The following is a 20,581-nucleotide window of genomic DNA, read 5'->3' as shown; positions in this document are numbered from 1 at the left end:
CTAGTTTAACTTCGTTAGTTTCATTCCTCTTTAACTTTATAAAAAAATTCAATGGAGAGATGTTTTGTTTTTTTAAACGAGTTAATTTCTTTGAAACCGATAAAAATTCGTAAGCTATTACATTTGAGAGAGTTTGATATCACACCTTGACCAACAAAATAACTCTTTATTTAAGTGAAATCACTAGCACAGTACCACTTGATTTCATCACTTGGTTTCAACTAAGAGATCAATATCTCATTAGAAAGTTTTCTGATTTTTTTTTTACATAATTCCTTGATTAATTTTAACAAAGAAAATAGATGAAAATAAAAAGGTAAATAAACGTTACAGGGAGAAAAAGTGGTAATTATGCCAAATTTAAAAAAGAAGAAAGAGAAACAAAACATTTCTTGACACTTTCCTATCATTCAGATGAATTTCCTACATATTCTCAATGGATAATAATTGACGAAATTTGTTCATAAAAATTACAAACATGCCAGTTCCTACAATTTTTAACAACAATTTTCGTAGGAAATCTGTCAACTTCTTGTAGTGTATGTATATAGAGTAAAAGAAAGTTATAGGAAAAAAACGTTATAGGAAGAAGTTGAAAAACTTTATTCCAAGTCTAAGGTATAGAAGAAAAAAACAAAACATTTATTCTGGCCAACAGTGTACGAGAAGGAGAAGAAAAAAGTACATAATATATATATATATATATATATTATTTTTTTTTCTATTACTATCATATACTAGTAAATTTTGAATGGATCCCACAGGATTATTTTGCGTCTTGGTATTTTATCGCTCAAGAGGTACACCAGTCGACATCAAAATCGTGAAGCACGTGCTTGCTGTTTATTAGTGATAACGCTTGGTTGGGAGAAAATGCATTTTGGTTTTAGTATTTAAATATCTGACCTACCATATCCAATTTTACTTTTATCAACCAAGTTTTGCTTAGAGCGATGCCTGTAAACAATAAACTCGCGCGTGAGTAAATTTTTGTTTTGGAAATATGGTTAGAGAGTAACCACCAGAACTGATGGTACGACTCACGAAAACCAATTAAAATATAAAGCATTTGTATAAGATGACAACAGAAATGGTGATAAAAAAAAGAATATGACAATTAGTTTCTTTCTCCAAGGAAATAAAACGGTTTTAAAACATGTTTTGAACCATTTTATCTGTCATTTAAGTGTTGTACGATGCGTATATCAGTTTTCTTACCGTGTTAGTTTTCTATATGAACATTTAAGTGATCAAATCGAGATTTTAGACAATTTTACCCATGCCATTTAACGTTTTCTAGATATATAACTGTTTTTTTAGTAATCAACATGCAGTAAGACATGAGAAATATTGTTTATATATATGGAGTTTTCATTTTCCGTGAAGTTATAGAAATAGATCCTTTTTTGATGAAAGTTGATTATGTTTTTTTGGGATGCAAAGGTAATCCATTTTGTGAGTTTTTATGGATATAATGTCACTGACTTTTAAGGCTTAAGCATTTTTTTTTTTTGTCATCAGCCTCAATGCCTAGAACGGTTGGGTTAACCAAACCGATGGTATTAAGTGTATATACATAACATTTTAAGGGTAGATCCGAGCACTCTTTCTTTAAGGCTTAAGCATTATAATATTTTTATTGAAACGTTTTAAGATAACTACTACGTATTTTTGTTTTCCGTTCTCATATTTTTGTTATGTCGAGTTTGGTACGGTAAATTCAGTTTCTGGCAGAACCTTTTACAAAGAGTATCATAAAAGTCTTTCCTAATCCACAGAAAATACGTCGAAGACTTGATAAGTTTTAAAAAAAAATGTAAACCCTAAAATATTCACAAATATCAACTACAACTACAAGGTGTCATATTTTCTTTTTTTGTTAAACGGCCTAAAAAAATGTGTTAAGTCTTCAGAGCAGGTTTTAACAGCCTGTCTCTTTTAAAACCTACTACTAGTATAGCAACATACGATTCTAAGTCTGGTCGTTAGACCATGTACATTGAGAGTCCTTCACATTTTTTACTTGGGTTGCTAATGAATATTTTTGGTTAAAATAATAAAAAAAGAAGCTTAAAATATAAGGCTGACCCTTGCAGAAGGGTTTTAAGGGCTGATCCTTAGAAAATTGCTTATAAAAAAATATTATAATCATCTTAAGCAACTCTCAATAAAGCCCTCTAATGTACATGCTCTTACAAGGTTTCATAATAGTATTTATTCATTTCAAAAAGGAAATCATTTACACCTTGGAAAGCATTATTTTTGGATTTGTGATTGTTGGTTTTCTGTCTTGAGATCTCATAGTATGGGCTAAACACAAGACCTTGGGCTCTTGGTTTCATATTAAGCCCATGTTGTGTCAAAAGCCAAGAAGTGTTTTTTCCCTTTTATGTGATACGTGTGGTTGAGAGACAACCTTATCCAAAAACCTTATCTTCTTCAAAAACGAGACAGAGAAACAGGTTAGAGATTCAAGAGTGGGAAGTTCAATATCAGAGAAGAGTGAGAAAGAGAAGAGTTCTTGGAGATAGAGAAAAGGGTGGAGCCGCCAGGCTCCTTCCCTAAAGCTTTCTTCTTCTTGATTGGTTGTGTTTGGTTGTGGAGAGACAAGACCTGTCTTAGAAGAAACAACCAAACCGTAACTCTTGGTTAATGGTGCACCGGTGGAGAAGAAGCCATAAAGCTCTTCTTTAGTGAGCATCATTGGGTTTCTCGGGCGTTGAAGAAGCTTGTAGAGACTAGAACGTCTCTGTTGGAACACAGGCTGTATCTCTTTGGTGAGTGACACGAATCTGAGAAGGAAAGGAGTTGTAAGACTCATTTCGGTTCTGCTATGAAGCATTTCTCTCACAGCAACTCAAGAACAAGGAGAACCAGTTCTGAAGCAGCTTCAAAGGGAGTCTATGAAGCGGTTTGCTGAGGTAGTTCAGTAAGGTGTTATTAGTGACTAAGAACAGATCTGTTAGATTCTTAGTGACACTAAAAGCAAGTTCTTGAGTTGGTTAAATAGTGTGAACCACTTGTATAGCTCAGAGTTATGTCATGTAACTGAGCTTGAGAGTAAGAGAGAGATGTGTAATCATGTACATTGGTGATGAGATCATAGTGGATGCAGTTGAGGGACAGAGTTTCCCTCCCCTGAGATGTAGCCATTTTGGTGAACTCAGGGTGAACAAATGTTTGTGTCATTCTATTACTTGCTTATGTTGTTTGTTAAATCTGAGAATCACATGATCGGGACTGAGTTTAGGATGAAGAAAACTCAACAGTGATTTCATTTTTTTTTTAGGTCACTAACATGCATTGTATATTTGTATTATATGGTTTGAACATAAATCGTGATACACTAACAGCATTAGCAAAAGCCACTAGACTATAAGCTCTTGTCATTTGTAAACACACAAAATTTTGGAAAATAATTTTTTACATGGTTGGAACAATTTTTTTTTAAATGATTAATTAGTTTACAATAATTTACATAGTTGTTCAATAAATTTCGCAAGACTTTGATAAGATTGCGGTTTTCCGCGTCTCATAGCTTCTTCTTCTATTGATACTACAATGGCCCAAGAGATTCATGTAAGCCCAATCTAGCAATTGGCGAGCCGGTCTGCATGTCGATTCAAATTCAAATTTTCGATGTAGAAAAAAGTGAATCTATTTTTTGTTTTGAAACCATCATATACACTAAGATATGGTTCGATTTTGATCAAATATGTTGCTTCAATTCGGTCTGATTCGGTTTTCCGGATTGCACACCAATACAGTATTTCCTTTCTTTAAGGTAAACCATTGGCCAACCTGCGGGATCCATATGCCTAATCAAGACCAGATCTAAAACTTAAAACCTTGTTTAAATCATGCGTACGTAATCTCAAAACACATGTCTAGCTCATCACAACAATCCTATCATTTTTTCTTTTGGAAAATTAAAAAAAAAAGAAAAGAATACACGAAATGGATCTAGAATCAAGATCAACTATTGATGATAGCACACAATTCTTGATTTATTCGCTAATTAACTTTCATCCAATTCCATGAGATTCTTTGATTATTATTACGAATAGAAGTAAATTAAACATGCGATGGGAACTAAACCAAGGGATTAGGTCAACACAAAACAAAGAAAAATCTCCCAAACGATCAGTTCTCTTTGGCCAATTTATCCCCGAGAGAAACATCGGTAGCTTCCTCTTGATCAGTCCTTGTTGCCTCTTCTTCTTCTTCGACCTTGTTCTTCTTCATCAGCTGAGCTAATCTCTCAGCTAGACTCAGCCTAGTCCCAGGAGACACACCCTTCTTTCCAATGATCGATTCAAGAACTGCCTCTGCCAACAACTTATTCTCGATCACTGCTTTTCCGGTTTCAGGAATGCTATCGTCTTTCGAAAACGCAACCTGCCAACAACATTTTCAATTCACAACAAAGAGATGTCATAAAGTATTCAATGCTAAGACGTATTAATTAACTACGACGATTGTTTTTCCAATGTCATTTGCGTTTACTACAAGATAAGTTTGTAATAGCACAAGTAAGTACCGTGAGAGAGCCGTTATGGGAGAGAGCGAAGAGGATGGATGCACCAGGAAGGAAATTTTGGTCTTTGAAGACTTCCAAGAATCTCTCCACAGCTTTAGCCTCACAGTCTGTGTAAATCCCTAACGATTTCCAAATCGCCACACAATTCTCCGTTACTTTCTCCGAATATTGCTGTCCCGTTAACGGCAGTTTCATTGTCACTTTTATGAATTTCTCAAACGCACCTAAACACCAGTAAAGAAAATCATAAATCCCTTTTGACTTTAAGAAAAAAGAAAAAAACACTTAGCATGACGTGTCCCTTAAGTAAGTGGTGTAAGGAAGCACCTGTGACGATTTCACGGAAAAAAGGAACGGATTCCGTTAACTCCTCTGTAGTTTTGCCTTTCCACTTAACGGAGAGTGACGGGAGGGAAGCAGCGTCTAGGTAAACTCCGATGACGGTGAAAATCACGAATTTTCCATGGATATCTAACCCTCGCACCCCTGCGTAAGTTAGACAAAGTCAAAGAGTCAACAAAAACGGAGAACCAAAAAGAAAAAGGCTAAGAGCAGAGGAATTAAGCAGCGTTCGAACCTGCGCCACCGAGGAAGAGTGGATTGGAGGAAGCCGGTGAATTGACGGATGGTGGAAAAGTAACGGAATCGACTTGAAGTTTCGTGACGGAAGGTAACGGTGACGGACATGCGGAAGAAGACATGGCTTGAGTTTGGGGTTAGGTTTGATTGATAATAATGAATAAAGTTTTTGTTGTTTTGTTGGATGAGTAATTATAAGAGAAGGAGGAGGTAGGTAGCAAAAGCAAATAGCTTACGAGTGTTGGATGGGTAAGCACGTGGAGTTGCTTGGTTTTATACTTTTATATTTGATTGGAAGATTCAGTGGTGTTCTGGTAGTTGCGGAAACTCTGACGCCTTTTATTTCAAAAGGACTCTCGTAACAATATTTAATTTCTTTTCAGTTTAGGTTTTATCAGTTTAGTTAATAAAATAAAATTTATAATTAAGTTTATTCGGTTTGGTTTTGTTCAGTTTACTTTTTGGTTTTCACTACGTTGTTGTTTTTTTAGTAGTGTACATAGTAAAAGTATTTTTTAAATAAATAACCAATCCGATAATAAATACATTTCGATTCGAAGCTTGTCAATTCTAAATTTCTTATTCGATTTTGGTTTTCGATTATGCATCCATATGCATCCACCAGCGTTAGTAAGAACTTGATCTTGGTGTTTGTATTGTATTTGATTGCTTTTGTTGTACCTTTTTCTTCTCTATTATTCTCTCAATGTTATTGTTTGATTGATCTTTTGATTAATTGTTTGATTGATTGTTTAACACATCATTCAACAATTATTTAAACCCATTCTTGGTTTAGGACATTTTGGACTGCTTCTAGGTTTAGGAGTCAATATAAAGCATGGTAGATGCTTATTTACTATATATACTTTATTTTTTATATATGTGTAATTAATTTGTTTGAGTGTGTGACGGGCACGGGCTATTAAAACCCACGATGAATTCTCTTCGGGTTTGAGTTCCGGTTATCCCAAGATACTGGGCTATGGCCCAATGTCCTTAGGCCGTATAGTATAATCAAAATTAAACATAGTTAACCTAAAAAGTAAAATCCATATGAGTTGACAGAGTTGTCAATGAAAGATAAGATCTTAAAACCAAAAGTTCAGACAAACTATGGAAATCTTTTTTTTTTGGTGGTCGAATCTATGGGAATCTAAGACCTATAAAAAAGGCCATAGAATCTTGTGTATCATTTACTTTCTTGAGGTCTGAATCCTAACAATTTTATGTAGGGCAATCTGAATGTAATTAAAATTTGAAATATCATACCAGTTGTTTCTACTTTCTAGTGGATTAGGAGAAATATGCCAGTAGATTTATATGAGCGGTCATAAATATTCCTATCCCACCATCTTACACGTAATGAAAGCTCAAATGTAGTTGAGTTGAGTTTAATACATTCTTATATACTCTTCTCGTTCTATATTTTATATTTTTTTTCTTTCAAATAAGTCACTTTTTTCAACTTTCAGTATAAAATTAATTAGTTTATTTTATTGCTTTTGACCATTCATACTCTGGGAATTATTTTACCATTGATCAAATTATATGTTTAAGTAGATAATAAATGATGTTTTGGTATAGAAAAAAATCCTTTAATCTGTAAACAAAAACACTGAAACATCGCTTATAAAAACAGAGAGAATAATAATAACGTTAGTTCAATTATTGAAAACACAAAACTTGATGAAAAAAAAAAACACAAAACTCATACGTAAATTAGAAAATCAATACTATCCACTTAATTCTTTTTACTAATATAGAATATCCCCTGATTTTAATAATGAAAAAATAGTCCATTTAATCCTAGCTTTAGAAATCACTACATTTTCTAACAGCACCCACGTTTCTTCAATAATTTTTTCTAAAATAATCCATTTAAATCCTAGCTTTAAAAAATACTCCATTAAAGTTGATATGTGGAAATTTTGACCTCAAGTGGCACAAATTGAATTGCGCATTTCAATTCTTTAAATCAAAGTGGTTCGAAATTAAATGTGCTGAGATGTTAAAATTTATGTCGCTGAATTGTCATATTCAAAGTCTATTCTCTACCAAATCAAAAGAAATGACTTACGATATTAATGAATTTAATGAATACATTAGTTACACTATACATAATTCACACGATTTAAATGAATCAGATTTGCTAATAAAAGAAAGGACAATTTAAATCGGGTGAATTATGATGTGATTATAATAACTATGTGCTGAAGTGATTCATTACAAAAAATTCGCTGAATAACGTCATTCAGTTAACGTTATTTTGTAAACCGACTTTAACATATCGTTTGTTTGTTAACCGACTTTAACATTTTAGTGATCTAACGTCGATTGGATCTATTAAACAAAAGCCCATTAGCTAACATTTCAATTGGATCAAAACAAATGCCTTTCTTTTTATGTTTTTTCATTCCCAGTTCTTTCCGAGTTCGATTACGAAACGAAAATTGGGAATCCATCTCCACAGCTTCAAATCCTTTTTCATTCATCGATTTCAGCTTTAAATCCTTACAATTCTCATCGATTTTGTCTTTCAAATTGTTTGAAATCAATCTTCAAAAGGCACACATGCGGGCAGATCTAACACCGAGTTTCAGAAGCTCTCTTCTGTGATAGCTCGACAGTAAAGGTTCGTTCTGTAGAAATTTGCTGCGTTTGATGATGATGATCACATCGATTGATTCTAATAGTTTAATTTTTCTTGTCATCGTAGTTTCATACAAATCTGTGTTCGTGGGAAGGGATAAGCTACTCATCGGTGATCTTCAACCAGGTAGGTTTTGTATCTTTACTTGAATCAATCTGTCAATTGAATTTCGTTTTGATTAGATTGAGTTCTGATTAGATTGCCTTTTGATTAGATTATATTTTGATATCAGAAAAATTTGATGCTTCTCATTTGAATGTCATTCCTTGGACGTTTTAGCTAACTAGTCAGAGATAAACTCTTTTTTTTTTTTATGATGAACTATCGTAGTTTGAATCTGTAAGAACTGTAAGAGATTGGTGTGTTGAATTTTCATGATGAACTAACTCACTTTTCAAAGATAAACATTTTCAGTCCAAGAGCTATTTCATTACTTCTTTGCTTCACCTAAATTTGATGGTACTCATTTAAATCTCTTCTGATGCCATTCCTCGGACGTGTTAGCTCAATAATTGATCATTTGTTTTCCTTATTAGTAGACTGAATTTAGAATGGACAAGTCTTGGATATCTAAACATCGTTTATCTCAAGACTACATAAGTGGAGTCAAAGATTTTTTGGATTTTGCCTTTGGTAATATACCCATGAGGGGACTTTGTTGTTATGCGATTGCTTTTGGCACTTTTACATTGAGTTTCCATGATTCATTGATCTCTTGATTTTCCCACGATCTGATACTGTTGCAATCGTTATTTCAATAAGAAGCCTTTTGTTTTAACAAGGCATTGGTTTGGTCGGCTGATGGTGTTGTTTTATGAATATTACGAGTAGGTGCTTCATATGGACAGAAATGATTACTATGGTGGGGAAACAACATCGCTTAATCTCAATCAGGTTCTTCTATCTGATTTTCTGTAAATGCTTTGTAGTACAGTTCATCATCAATAACTTTTCTTTTGGTTTTTTTTTTTGCTGTTTCCAGCTTTGGAAGAATCTCAAGGGAGAAGAGAAGGCTCCTGAGCATTAACGTGCTAGCAGGGATTACAATGTGATGGACCAGTTTATGATGGGTAATGGAAAGCTTGTCCGTGTCCTTATCCACACTGATGTTAACTAAGTATTTGTCCTTTAAAGCTGTTGATGGAAGCTATGTTTTCGTTAAAGTAAAGGTACAAGCTTCTCATTGATGTATAGGTTTCACTGATTCCTTTGGAGGCCCTGAAACTGGTATGTTATTCATCCATAGCTTCTGGTTCCTTCTTGCAAGTTTGTTTGTTTCATTGATGATGTGAGGAGATTGTTTATAAATGCCTCAGCTAGGATTTGAATATGATTGTCTCAAGTTTGTTAGATTTGTTCCTTCTTGCAAGTTTATTTGTTTCATTCTCGATATGAGCAGATTGTCCCGATGCCTTAGTTAGGATTTGAATCTGATTCATTGTTGTCTTTTCAAATAAATATTGTTACAGTCTATTTGGTGATGTTATGTAATCGTTGCCTTATTTAATTTCAGGCTAATTAAAGCATCATCTGGAGAAGAAGTGTACAACAAAAATCATGAAGACAGTACAGATTATACAATACTGTATAACAAAATTGTATCTTTCATATTATAATTTTAGTGACATTGTATTTGGAGCTGATATATATTCTATGTAAAATCATATTCGTGTGATTAATTGGAATTTTTATTTGAGTGTATAATCTATTATATATATATATATATATAAATAAAAATAATTAGCATAAAATAATAAAAAATAACAAATACGTCGGTTGTAAAGCAAACCAAAACCGTTGCTAAAATTACTAAAAAACTGACGTTAATTGTTTGACGTTAAACATAACGTCGTTTGTTCAAGTGAAGTTAACAAATTTAACGTCGTTGATTGTTAAGACGGTTTAAAAACCGACGATAATGTAAACTTCAGTTTATAAGTGACGTTAAATAGAAATATAACCGACGTTATATGCCGTCTTTTTTGTAGTGATTGACGTTTAATTGTATATTCAAATAGTCATAATTTAAATATATTTTCTTTTACGATATTCAAGAAGAATACATAGGGATAAAACGTCAGACCAAAAAAAAAAAACATAGGGATAAAACGATTATAAATGTTACAACTTTTTTCTTTTGGAACTTTAAATCATGTATTGTTATTTGAGATAAAAAGATTATGCGTTGTGCGTTTGAAGATGTTCTACCTCTACGAACTTGGATATGATGTTAGAACATCTTATAAGATTAAAATCTTTAAGGAAAGATTATGCGTTGTCTAAATTTTATACAGAAAACACAAAGGTAAAACGATTATAAATGTTACAACTTGCTCACATTTTTTGTTTTGAATCATACTTTAAGATTTCTCTGTTTGCCACTCCTCAAATGAGGCATCATTTGACGACTTGATCATAGAATTACAACAAAACGATGGAGAAGTTACTATTTATAAAGTTTCAAGCTTCACATAACTATGTAACTAACTTACAGATTTTGTTTTTTTGTGGGGACTAGTACCTTCACGTCCTCTTATTTTTGCTCCCAAACAGCAAGGCAATGTAAAACAAGATCCTAAAAAAGAGGCCACAAGCTAACGTAATCCACAAGCAATCCCACTTACTCAATTGAGTAATACCTTGCTGGGAAAGTAAGTCAGACCCAGTCGTCAAGCATGTTGACTCCGTTATCCTCGTCCTCAGAGATCTACCCAGAGTTTCAAGGAGCTTAACCTTTCCCGAATCAGACACTCCTCCGATAAGAGTACCGTCAAATACTTGAACTCCTTTAACAAAGCAACGAGACGAGTCATCAAACTCGTTGATTAACACAGCTTCGTAGGGATACTTGAGCACTGAAATGTAATGAAACCACATCCAGTAACTCGGTATACGATCTCGGTTGACGTAAAATCCACTCAAGAGTAAACAGTAGGCGAGATAAGAAATGGCGACCATGTAACATAACATGATATTCGGAAGAACACCAGATATGAAGGTAACGACAGAGGATCCAGACCAAAACGAAGCAAAGATTATGAGGCAATAGAAGAAGAAACCTTGTAGCCCACCGCTCAAATCAACGGTCCAGAATGTAATTGAGGCAAATACAATGGACGGAGCAATTAGCTGAGGCAGGGACATGAGAGAATGGGATATGACGTATGACGATGTTCTGTAGGCGTTGTGCATTGTCTCTCTCAAGAAAATGTATCGTTCTTGGATAAAAACGGGGACATTGTCTAAACAACAGTAGAACATTGTGGGCGTGACGAATGCGAAGAAGGTCAATCTCTCGTGTGCACCTCTCGGAGTGTTATCTAGCTTCCAATAGACAGTGGCTAAGAGAAAACCGGTCACCATAACTGTAGCTATCCGTGTCCCTACGAGTTCAGGCGTCCGGATCCAGTTTTTCATGTAACGTTTGGCTAAGATGAATGTTTCAAACAACGATGGGTTTGCGTATGAAGATACTGTTTCCATGGACATGAGGTTGGATTTGGATGAGCCTGAGACTAGTTTCCCTCTAGAAACACTTGCATCGATGGCTTCTTTCAAGGATAAGCCTTGGTGAGATGCAGTTTGTGTCGTGGCTCGAGCAAGTAGTTGCTTTTTCTGCCACTTTTCGTTGAATTCTACTAGCTGACTGGTTCCTTCGTTGGATTTTTCAAGCTCTCTAATGAGATCAAGTGCGAACTCTGTGATGTTCTCTCTCTCCGGGATGGGACGACCGAAATCGGAGAAGAAAGAAGGAAGACTAGCAGGACATCCATTGAAAACACTCTTGCCACGAGATAAGATGATGAGACGATCAAGAAAATCAAGAATTCGAGCACTAGGTTGATGAATCGACATCATTACGATGCTACCACTTTGAGCTATTCGTTTAAGAACTTGCACCACCATAAATGCGTTTGTGGAATCCAACCCCGACGTAGGCTCGTCGAGGAACAAGACGATAGGATCGTGGATAATGTCGATTCCGATGGAGACGCGTCGTCGCTCTCCGCCGGAGACTCCACGGTGTCCTTCGTCTCCGATTAATGTATCCGCCGCATTTCTGAGCCCTAGCTGGTCGATTAGGGCTTGAACACGCTCCATTTTCTTCGAATTGGACAAGCTTCTTGGAAGACGAAACTCGGAAGCGAACATTAGGGTTTCTTTAACGGTGAGCATCGGAAAAAGAAGATCGTCTTGCATCATGTACGCTGATATCACTTTCAACAATCGAGACTGCAAAACATTCTCTCCGTTTAGGGTTACGGAGCCTCTCAGGCTTTCTTTTGCAACACGTCCAGCTAATGCATCGATTAACGTGGATTTTCCGGCTCCGCTTGCACCGAGAACGGCGAGGATATCTCCGTCGCATGCCTCGCCGGAAATATCATCGAGTAGTGTCTTCACCGTCGACGTGGAGCTTCGCCGGGAGAAACTGAACCGACGGTGAAGTGTAACGTTGTATTGGAGATTGTTAAAGGCTAAGACGAACGGCACACGTTGTACGTGTAAAGCTTCGACGTTTATTACGTGATGAGGAAGATGATCGTCGCTTCTGGTGACGACGGAGTTGGGGTCGTCTTTTCGAAAACTGTCGCAGTCTTTTAATAACTCGAAAAGAGTAGGTGATCCGTCGGGGAAGATATACTGTGTTTCCTCCTCCACAACACATGGCATTGCAACTTTTCTAGCACTCAGTGACAAATTCATCAAAACGGCGTCGTTTGTACGTTTAACGAATTAAACTGATTATGAAATATGAATCAGAAAGCTCGTCGAACTCTTTTTTTTTTTTAAATGGGATCTGTGTATGGTTGGGTTTTTTTTTTTTGGTTGAGAAATTTGTGTATTGTTTACGTTCAGTATTTATAAGTAAAATAAATGTTAGTGTTTTGACAGCTTAAGAAGAAAAGAGAAATATAATTTGTGTGAAGCATAAAGGAGCCACGAAGTTAGCAAGTTAATGTGCATGTGGGGTTTGTGAGATTCTGCTCAGTCTCAGTAAATCATTATTGATTTTGGTTTCGTTATAAATGAATCTGAGAACTCCCATACTGGGGAGTCAGTAGCGTGTTTATATTGTAGATTAAATATGTAAGGCTTGGAACAGTTTAGTGTGCTACTCCTTTTCCTTGAGATATTTGGAATTTGGCATAACCAACATGGGTCGCATTTATAGTTTACCTACCATCCATTTCAAATTGGGAAATCAACCATATTGTAACAATATGATTGTACTCAAAGCAAGTTTTTTAATATATGTAGAAGAACACGACTTTTGTTTGTTTGTGTGGTATAACCAGCAAGTCCCAAGCTTTTTGTCGGCAGGAGGACTTTACTTTTTACTTATTATTGAAAATAAGGCTGGAGGACTTTAACGGTTGGAATTGGTTCTAGTATAATAACCAATTCAAGATTACAGTTACTTTTTTTTGGCTTCAACCGAATTAATGGAATTTTTTCAATATATTTCTTCGAGAATCTAAAAATTTAAAGATTGAGCTTGAATCCACATGCACGAGCGTTTTTACAAGCCCTCAAATGTGATAGTAGAAGGAGCGTGAGGCGGAGGGGCCCCATATTTCAATTCCGATGAGTTCTGGATTTGAAGGGTCGAACCAAATTTTTGGCCACTCATTGGGTAGGGTCCGCTAAATTTTTGGCCAAATTCAACCATTGAATTTTCGTGCCTATCTTTTAATCATATTAAAATTTTAATCAGTATTTTAATTATTTATACTTAACTAAAAATAAAATAGGTTAATATTGAAGAACTAATTAAAAGGGTCGAACAATACGTTCCAATTTTTCTCTCCACAAGAAATAAGCCACAGCATGTAAAACGATTTTGCATCATATTACTATATTAGTATATTACATATATGAATATATGGTATATGGTGGGATCAGGAAGTTCTTAGTATAATTGGAACGTATTGTTCGTTACGTTGATGTATTTAAAAGTAAACTAAACTTGGTGGTGTAACTCTTTAAACAAAATCAGAATAGAAAATATAATTTCTGTGAAAGCATGATGGAACCATCAAATTTTATCAATCGAAAACCAGAAATATTATATTTATCTAAGATCCAGGAAATCGTGAATTACGTGCTAATTTAAATTCGTGATAAGAGTATGGAATTTGGCTTCCTCAACTCAAATATAGCATTTAAATTTGACGTACATTAGGGTCGGTCATGTAATAGGGCCGCTGGTCTCTCTCTTTAAGATGGATGAAAGCTTAGAACTTGTGTGTTCACAAAAAAAAAAACTACCAAAACAATACAATTATCAAATAAGAATTACGATTATTTAAGCCCTTTGAAACAAAAAGAATTACAATTATTTCCAATTAAAGCTAACTTGCGCCTCACTATAAAAATAATTTTAACAACATCATTATAAATACATTATCTTTCTTTTTCCTTAGCGTTGGAGAAATCTTCTAAAAGTTTTATAATGACATATATATGTGACATGCCTGCATGTGGGAACAGCACCTAGTACGTACCCAATTTTGCACTTGGCCCACTTGGCTCAGCTTGGGTGCTTGACATGTAGTGGGGTTTTGCGAGAATCTCATTTACCAAGGGGTTTGCTCACCTCATGATTAGTCGGTGGTTTCGACGAAACCCCAATACTCTTGTTAACTTTTCAAAGAAATGTTTTAATCAGTAAAAGAAAAAAAAAGCCTTCCGAGATAGGATTGTGTATAAACTCACAAGACTCCTCTTTCCTAGTGACCTAAGTGATCCAACGGGAGTGATAATACACTGCGGTTCCTCCAAAATACGTGATATCGCAATCTTTGGATCGCCAAGTTATCAAATGGTAATACGGCCTCGTTCTCATTTTTGAGGAATGTAATATGGTATTTTGAGAAATCAGAAAGGAATCCTAGTAATGTCTTTTTTTTTTTTTTCTGATAGGACTAAATTGCTCGCTACGTTGGGAATTTTACAAGTAAAAACTATAATTGGTGTTGTAAACTCCTATAAAAAAATGAAAATGACAAAGAAAAGAAATGTATTTCGTGTGTGAAAAGCAGGAAGTACTAATTAAGGAGACACGAATTGTCAGTAGCTTAATGTGTGTGTACTACGTAAGGACTAGACAATCAGCATCATCATCTTACAGGCGATATTTTCATGCAGTTTCATTTTCGACATAAATGTAATCAGGAGAATACATAATCGTGTATTTCGTGTTATTGAATTCGTGATACATGCTAGGAAGAAATGCAATTTGGCTTCTTCTTCTACTCAACTCGCATAATTTAATATTATTATCTACTATTCTAAGGTATGACATATACCGAATTTTGTTTAAAGCCATTTTTTCGTTCATAATCGCGCTTTCAAATGGCCGGAAATTTTAGGCCTTATCAACTACATCATCGGTTTCAAAATTTCATTATTCGTGTAGTTATATGTTGTTTTCACTTTCACACATGTTAAAATTATTGTAATCTTATAAAAATATTATCAATACACTATATATCTTCATAAATAGTAATTTCATATAAAAATTATTAAAACACTATATTTATTCATACTAATATTAAGTTTTCTTTCAAACATACCTCCACTATTTCTTCAAAAAATACCACAAATTTAATATCAAAATGATTCAAAACCTCTTTTTAATGAGAAAAATCTAAAACCTATATTGGTAAAAAAAAACCCAAATATAATATTTTTTAATTTTGTTTGTAATTAATTCTGGATACACAAGAATTTTTACAATATAGTTTGTGGTGATATTGAGAAACAGTATATAATAATGATATGTTTGAAACAAAAACTTTAAAGTATGGTATTTTAGGGTATTCTTATTATTCTCATCAATAAGCTAATACAACAGGAATAATACTGAAACTTTATTCAAAATTTTGTATAGAAAATACAGTGGTAATTTTCGTAAAACAAAACTTTAATATTAATAGAACATTTTCTGAAACGGATGGAGAGCATATAACATTCTTGTTTATGATAAACATTTAGAAAGGAACCATGCTGTAACGATTTGACGTCGTTTGTTGGTAAACATGTATACCTAAGATTGATTAATCTATCTTGATAGAAGTGGTCTGTATAATCTTAGAACACAACCGGCAATATGTGTTCAACTTAACTTATTTCATAGCAAAAAAAAGAGTTTGTACAGCTTAACTATCATTTGATTTTAGAAACAATCAGTAAACTCCAATATAGCATCCGATATATCATACTTTAATGGTTTAACCTGCGGGAAAATTTACGACGTTCAGTTAATACTTTATCACTGTCTCTGGTGATACTGATACACACATTACACTGTATAATAATAAAAAAAACATTACACTGTACACAATTAGACTTTGACAAAGAAACAAAAAGACTTCAAAGTAAATTAGAATAAAATAATGGAATTAAGTATTAGCTACAAAATAATAACTTAAAAATTTACGGAAAAAAGGGAAGAAGCTAATAATAGATAATTTAATGTTCTTGTTTATTGCATATTTACATGCATAAACCGATTACACGATATGACCATTGCAAAACCATAAAAATTTATTCAAGTATATATCAAAATGACAAAAGATGAACCCAACAAATGGGAGAATACATACATAATTCGACATCTATAAGAAGCAGGCAATCAAACAGTACAAAACCAAACATAATTGATTAATGTAATGAAATAAAAGTTCATATTCGCCAAATCAATGATTATAGATAAAAACTGATATATCAATCGGTCATACTTTAACTTGCGGAAAATTTTCAACTTTTGAGGACGAAAGAATATTGTCCATGTAAACATGAACCAAATACTGCTCAACCCGGTCCAAACCGGTTACCATGACCTCTAGTAAACCGAATCACCAATCCAGAGAATTTACTTTCGTGTTTGTGCCTTTCTCGCTTAATAGAGAAACTTGACGGAAAACAGAGGACACACGATACGACGTCGCATAACGGCGAACGATGACTACGCTACCATACGCCGAGGTCGATTGCAGCCTTAGGGCATTAGCCGGCCGTGCCGAAGGCTTCGGCCGATTTGCCGTCGGTGGTCTCCACGGCGATCTCTATGTTGTCACTTCTCTTGCAGGTGATGTATTCGTCTCTGCGAATCCATGTATAAAAATGGCTATGCCGATGCTTCACCGACGATCATACTGCAAATTTATAATTCACACGAAATCTATGGATAATTCGAGCTTGATTTTGCTTTTTGAATTGCTTTCTCCGTGCTAATTTTCCGTCTTGTTGCCATGATTGTGAGAACGTGTTTGTTTATTGATTTGAGACGCAGAATCTTTTTGTGAGCTGTTGTTTTTGGAGATCTATAGATGGTTTTATTCATGTGTGATTTTAGATGATGGACCTGGATCTATTCGCGAAGGAGGTAGGAGGAAAGAGCCATTATGGATTGTTTTCGCAGTTTCTGGAACCATAAATCTCAATTCATACTTGAGCGTATCGTCTTACAAGACGATCGATGGACGAGGACAGCGAATCAAGATCACGGGGAAAGGAATTAGACTCAAGGAATGCGAACATATTATCATTTGCAACTTGGAGTTTGAAGGTGGTAGAGGCCATGATGTTGATGGCATTCAGATCAAACCAAAGTCTAGACACATATGGATTGATCGATGTAGCCTGCGTGATTACGATGATGGACTTATCGATATTACCAGACAAAGCACGGATATCACTGTTTCTAGGTGAGGTGTAGATGTTTTTGGATGGTTCAAGCTAACGTTTATGTTATGCTCTTGTGTCTGTGGTGCTTAATTTCTGCTTCTTGTTTGCCTCTGCTTTTGCAGATGTTACTTTGCACAACATGACAAGACGATGCTGATTGGAGCAGATCCTTCTCATGTCGATGATAGATGCATCCGAGTTACCATTCACCATTGTTTCTTTGATGGAACTAGGCAAAGGCAACCTCGTCTTAGGTTTGGAAAAGTTCATTTGTACAACAATTACACAAGAAACTGGGGAATATATGCTGTCTGTGCTAGCGTAGAAGCGCAGGTAAACTCTGTAATGGAAAGAATTCCATAAAAATCTAAATGCAGATTGTAGATCATTGCTTGAGCCAGCAAACTTTAGTCTTTCCTACTCATCTGAGGTTAATAGTTATGATTCTAAAATCAGGTATTCTCTCAATGCAATATATATGAAGCAGGAGTAAAGAAAAAAACGTTTGAATACTATCCAGAGAAGGTTGATTATCTCTTTCACATGCTTTTTCTTCTCGCATCATAGAAGATCTTATATCTCATGTAAATCCACCATTGTCATCTTGTGTGAATTTATTTGTAGGCTGCTGACAAGGAAGAAGTGAGAGCTGGTTTAGTACGATCTGAAAATGACTTGTTCTTGAACGGAGCTCAGGCCACCTTGTTAACAGGGGCCGGTGAAGAAGAATGTGTGTTCCATCCAAGCGAACACTACCCGACATGGACTGTGGAGCCACCATCAGAAACTCTCAAGCAAATCATCAAAATTTGTACCGGTTGGCAATCTTTATCCCGTCCTTCAGATCATGGAGTTCCTAAGTAGTAGCTACGATCCGATTTTTTTCTTGCATATCGTATTTCCATATTCTGCTTAGTTGTTCAAGGAGTGAACAATGCTTTTGTTCGTCAGCACTTTATGTTTACAGTATGTCTGTGTGATTTTTAATGCATTTTTCTCTTTATGATAAGTAATTGTCTTCTCTGAGAAGATGAGAAACTCAATGTATTTTTTTTGAAGTAATCTAAAGAAAATCTCAATGTTATTTTTCGTTCTCGTTATCTGTTGTGCACACAATGCAAACACAAGTACCCGTTACATTTATGATACTTCACACCATGTAGAACGGAATATTTAGACAGAACTGTAACAGTGAAATGAGTCTCTCAGCCTGAAACACATCCAAGTGACATCCAGGATGAAGAAGACGAAGATGAAGAAAAAGAAGATGAGCTAAGTATTGGTGTTCCGTGGAACAGATCGGAGATGTAATTCTCCAAATTATCTGGCTTAAACCTCACGAGGATCTCGATGTTTTTCTCCTGGCCGAGCATCGGTAAGTACTTCCTGTAAAACTCTCTGTATTCTGGTACAAGTTTCTTTGCTATCGAAACCTTCAACTCGTCCCTAAGTTTCGCATCTGGTACAACTCGTGATGATTGTTTCATATATGCTTCCTCAAATGCCGTGTGAAACCTTCTGAAGTATATTTTGGCCTCCTCTGGTGACAGGTCAGTGGGTTCCTCTGGTAAAGACATGAAAACATTGGACCATGCTGCGATCTCATAATTCGCAGCGTAGGCGCTGAGTTTATCGTCGTGCTTAGAGAGCCAATCATCTCCAAGGAGATCCCTGAGTTGAGTTGAACGAACCGTTTCAACGATGACGTTAAGGTTGTTTGCAAGGAAGAGGTAAGACAGTGAAACATCCTTGTAATGCTCTGCTTTGGTGTCTAGTTTGCATAGCAAGACCAGGATGAGCCAAGCCAAATGGACCGAGAGTGCGTGATTGTGTTCTTCGTCTTCTGTGATTGGAGTTCTGACGTAAGATTCTAGCAAGCGGGTGTTTCTATGGAGCGGATGGTCTGCAATAACTTCAAACAAGACAGAGCTGTATTTAGACAGGGAAGAGATGAAACTCATTGTTGATCTGGTCAGCTTATGAACCCCTCCTCCAGGTGTAAGAGCTTTCGTCGAATCCTTCTGAATAGTTGATTCAAAATCCGTGAGAGCACTGTGGATTGAAACTTTGAGTTTTCTGAGCGATGTGAGCGCCTGAGATTTCACATCAGCTACTGAATCGAAGTGGAATATCATCTCTATGTCCTGCCAGAGATCAGAGATCGCAGCCTGGAGATCCATCAGCGAGAAGATCCTCTCGTGTGATTTCTTCTCCTTGGCAACAAATTCAGGGAACCTGAAAAGGTTAGTGGCTGCTTCGTTTGCTATCTCGTAAAAGCATGACTCTCTCGTTGAATTAGAAGCAGAAAAGACATGATCACAAAGAAGTTTCTCTCCACGGAAGAGCGTGGCAACACCAATCTTGGCAGCTTTGATCCAGTTCTTGATCATATGTTCGAGCGTGACCCAGTCCATTCTGTGAAATCTGGAGCCTTTGTAGATTTCGATCCCTAGCAAGCTTAACCCTTCGTCAACAATCGATTTTCTGATCCGCTTATAAATCTTGACGCACTCTTTACCATATCCGCAACTGATCATACTCTCTGCTATCGCCTTTAGGTCAGACATCACCACAGCTGAAGCTTTCTCAACCTGAGTGATGGATTCTCCAGCTTTCTTGATCTCATTGTCATCTTCATCGTCGTCATCAGATTGCATAATATCTTCAAACTCGGAATTGCTGGAGATTGAGGATTGACCGGAAACTGATTCGGGATCAAGCTTGTCTCTGTTTGAAGAAAGTATCTGGAAGAACTCTTTTTCGAGCCTCGTCATGGCGATCTCCATCAGGGTCTGCGCAAGAGCAAGCTTGGGAGATTGAGGGTCTTGAGAGACAAGAAAGTGCATCGCTCTGCGCAAGTCACGGACACATCTGATGAACTCTTTGGCCTCTTTTCTGCTGTGGTTGAAGAGAGAGACGATCTTGGTGAAGGAAGGCGTGTTCGGGTCCCATTTTCTGATGACGGATTCAGCTTTCTCCACGGCTTCCTCCATCGTAGACTGAGTGAAGTTCTGGTTCAGAGGAGAAGCTGGGAAAGAAGTGAATGAAGAAGGAGAAGAAGGAAGAGATTTTGGAGATGAGGAAGAGAAAAATGCAAATTTAGTCTTTTTGGCCAT

The 20,581-nt window shown here is 35.8% G+C and overlaps 4 protein-coding genes and 1 long non-coding RNA gene across 5 annotated transcripts; 2 read left to right on the top strand and 3 right to left on the bottom strand.

The window, feature by feature from the left end:
- Positions 1–3,961: 3,961 nt before the first annotated feature.
- On the bottom strand, positions 3,962–5,374 carry LOC18020789 (chalcone--flavonone isomerase). The gene is made up of 4 exons (XM_006403427.2): positions 5,118–5,374; positions 4,868–5,026; positions 4,541–4,764; positions 3,962–4,398 (listed from the first exon to the last, which is right to left on the bottom strand). The coding sequence occupies exons 1-4, from the start codon at positions 5,239–5,241 to the stop codon at positions 4,144–4,146; spliced, it is 762 nt and encodes a 253-aa protein (XP_006403490.1). The 5' UTR covers positions 5,242–5,374; the 3' UTR covers positions 3,962–4,143.
- Positions 5,375–7,495: 2,121 nt separating this feature from the next.
- Positions 7,496–9,463, top strand: LOC112087869. Its single transcript, XR_002900280.1, has 5 exons — positions 7,496–7,751; positions 7,836–7,895; positions 8,601–8,663; positions 8,752–8,996; positions 9,283–9,463. It is a non-coding gene; the product is annotated as an uncharacterized LOC112087869 (long non-coding RNA).
- Positions 9,464–10,286: 823 nt separating this feature from the next.
- LOC18020790 (ABC transporter G family member 19) lies at positions 10,287–12,476 on the bottom strand. Its single transcript, XM_006403426.2, has one exon. It carries the CDS (start codon positions 12,474–12,476, stop codon positions 10,293–10,295), a length of 2,184 nt encoding a protein of 727 aa, XP_006403489.1. The 3' UTR covers positions 10,287–10,292.
- Positions 12,477–16,680: 4,204 nt separating this feature from the next.
- LOC18020788 (probable pectate lyase 4) lies at positions 16,681–18,549 on the top strand. The gene is made up of 5 exons (XM_006403424.2): positions 16,681–16,866; positions 17,134–17,485; positions 17,588–17,798; positions 17,922–17,990; positions 18,090–18,549. Exons 1-5 carry the CDS (start codon positions 16,740–16,742, stop codon positions 18,327–18,329), a joined length of 999 nt encoding a protein of 332 aa, XP_006403487.1. The 5' UTR covers positions 16,681–16,739; the 3' UTR covers positions 18,330–18,549.
- Positions 18,550–18,624: 75 nt separating this feature from the next.
- On the bottom strand, positions 18,625–20,581 carry LOC18020787 (exocyst complex component EXO70H1). The gene has a single exon (XM_006403425.2). It carries the CDS (start codon positions 20,579–20,581, stop codon positions 18,671–18,673), a length of 1,911 nt encoding a protein of 636 aa, XP_006403488.1. The 3' UTR covers positions 18,625–18,670.

The sequence above is a fragment of the Eutrema salsugineum genome, unplaced genomic scaffold (genome assembly GCF_000478725.1).
Source record: "Eutrema salsugineum unplaced genomic scaffold, Eutsalg1_0 scaffold_16, whole genome shotgun sequence".
NCBI classification, from domain to species: Eukaryota; Viridiplantae; Streptophyta; class Magnoliopsida; order Brassicales; family Brassicaceae; genus Eutrema; species Eutrema salsugineum.
The sequence above is the reverse complement of the archived record's forward strand: the minus strand, read 5'-3'. Positions and strand labels throughout refer to the sequence as shown.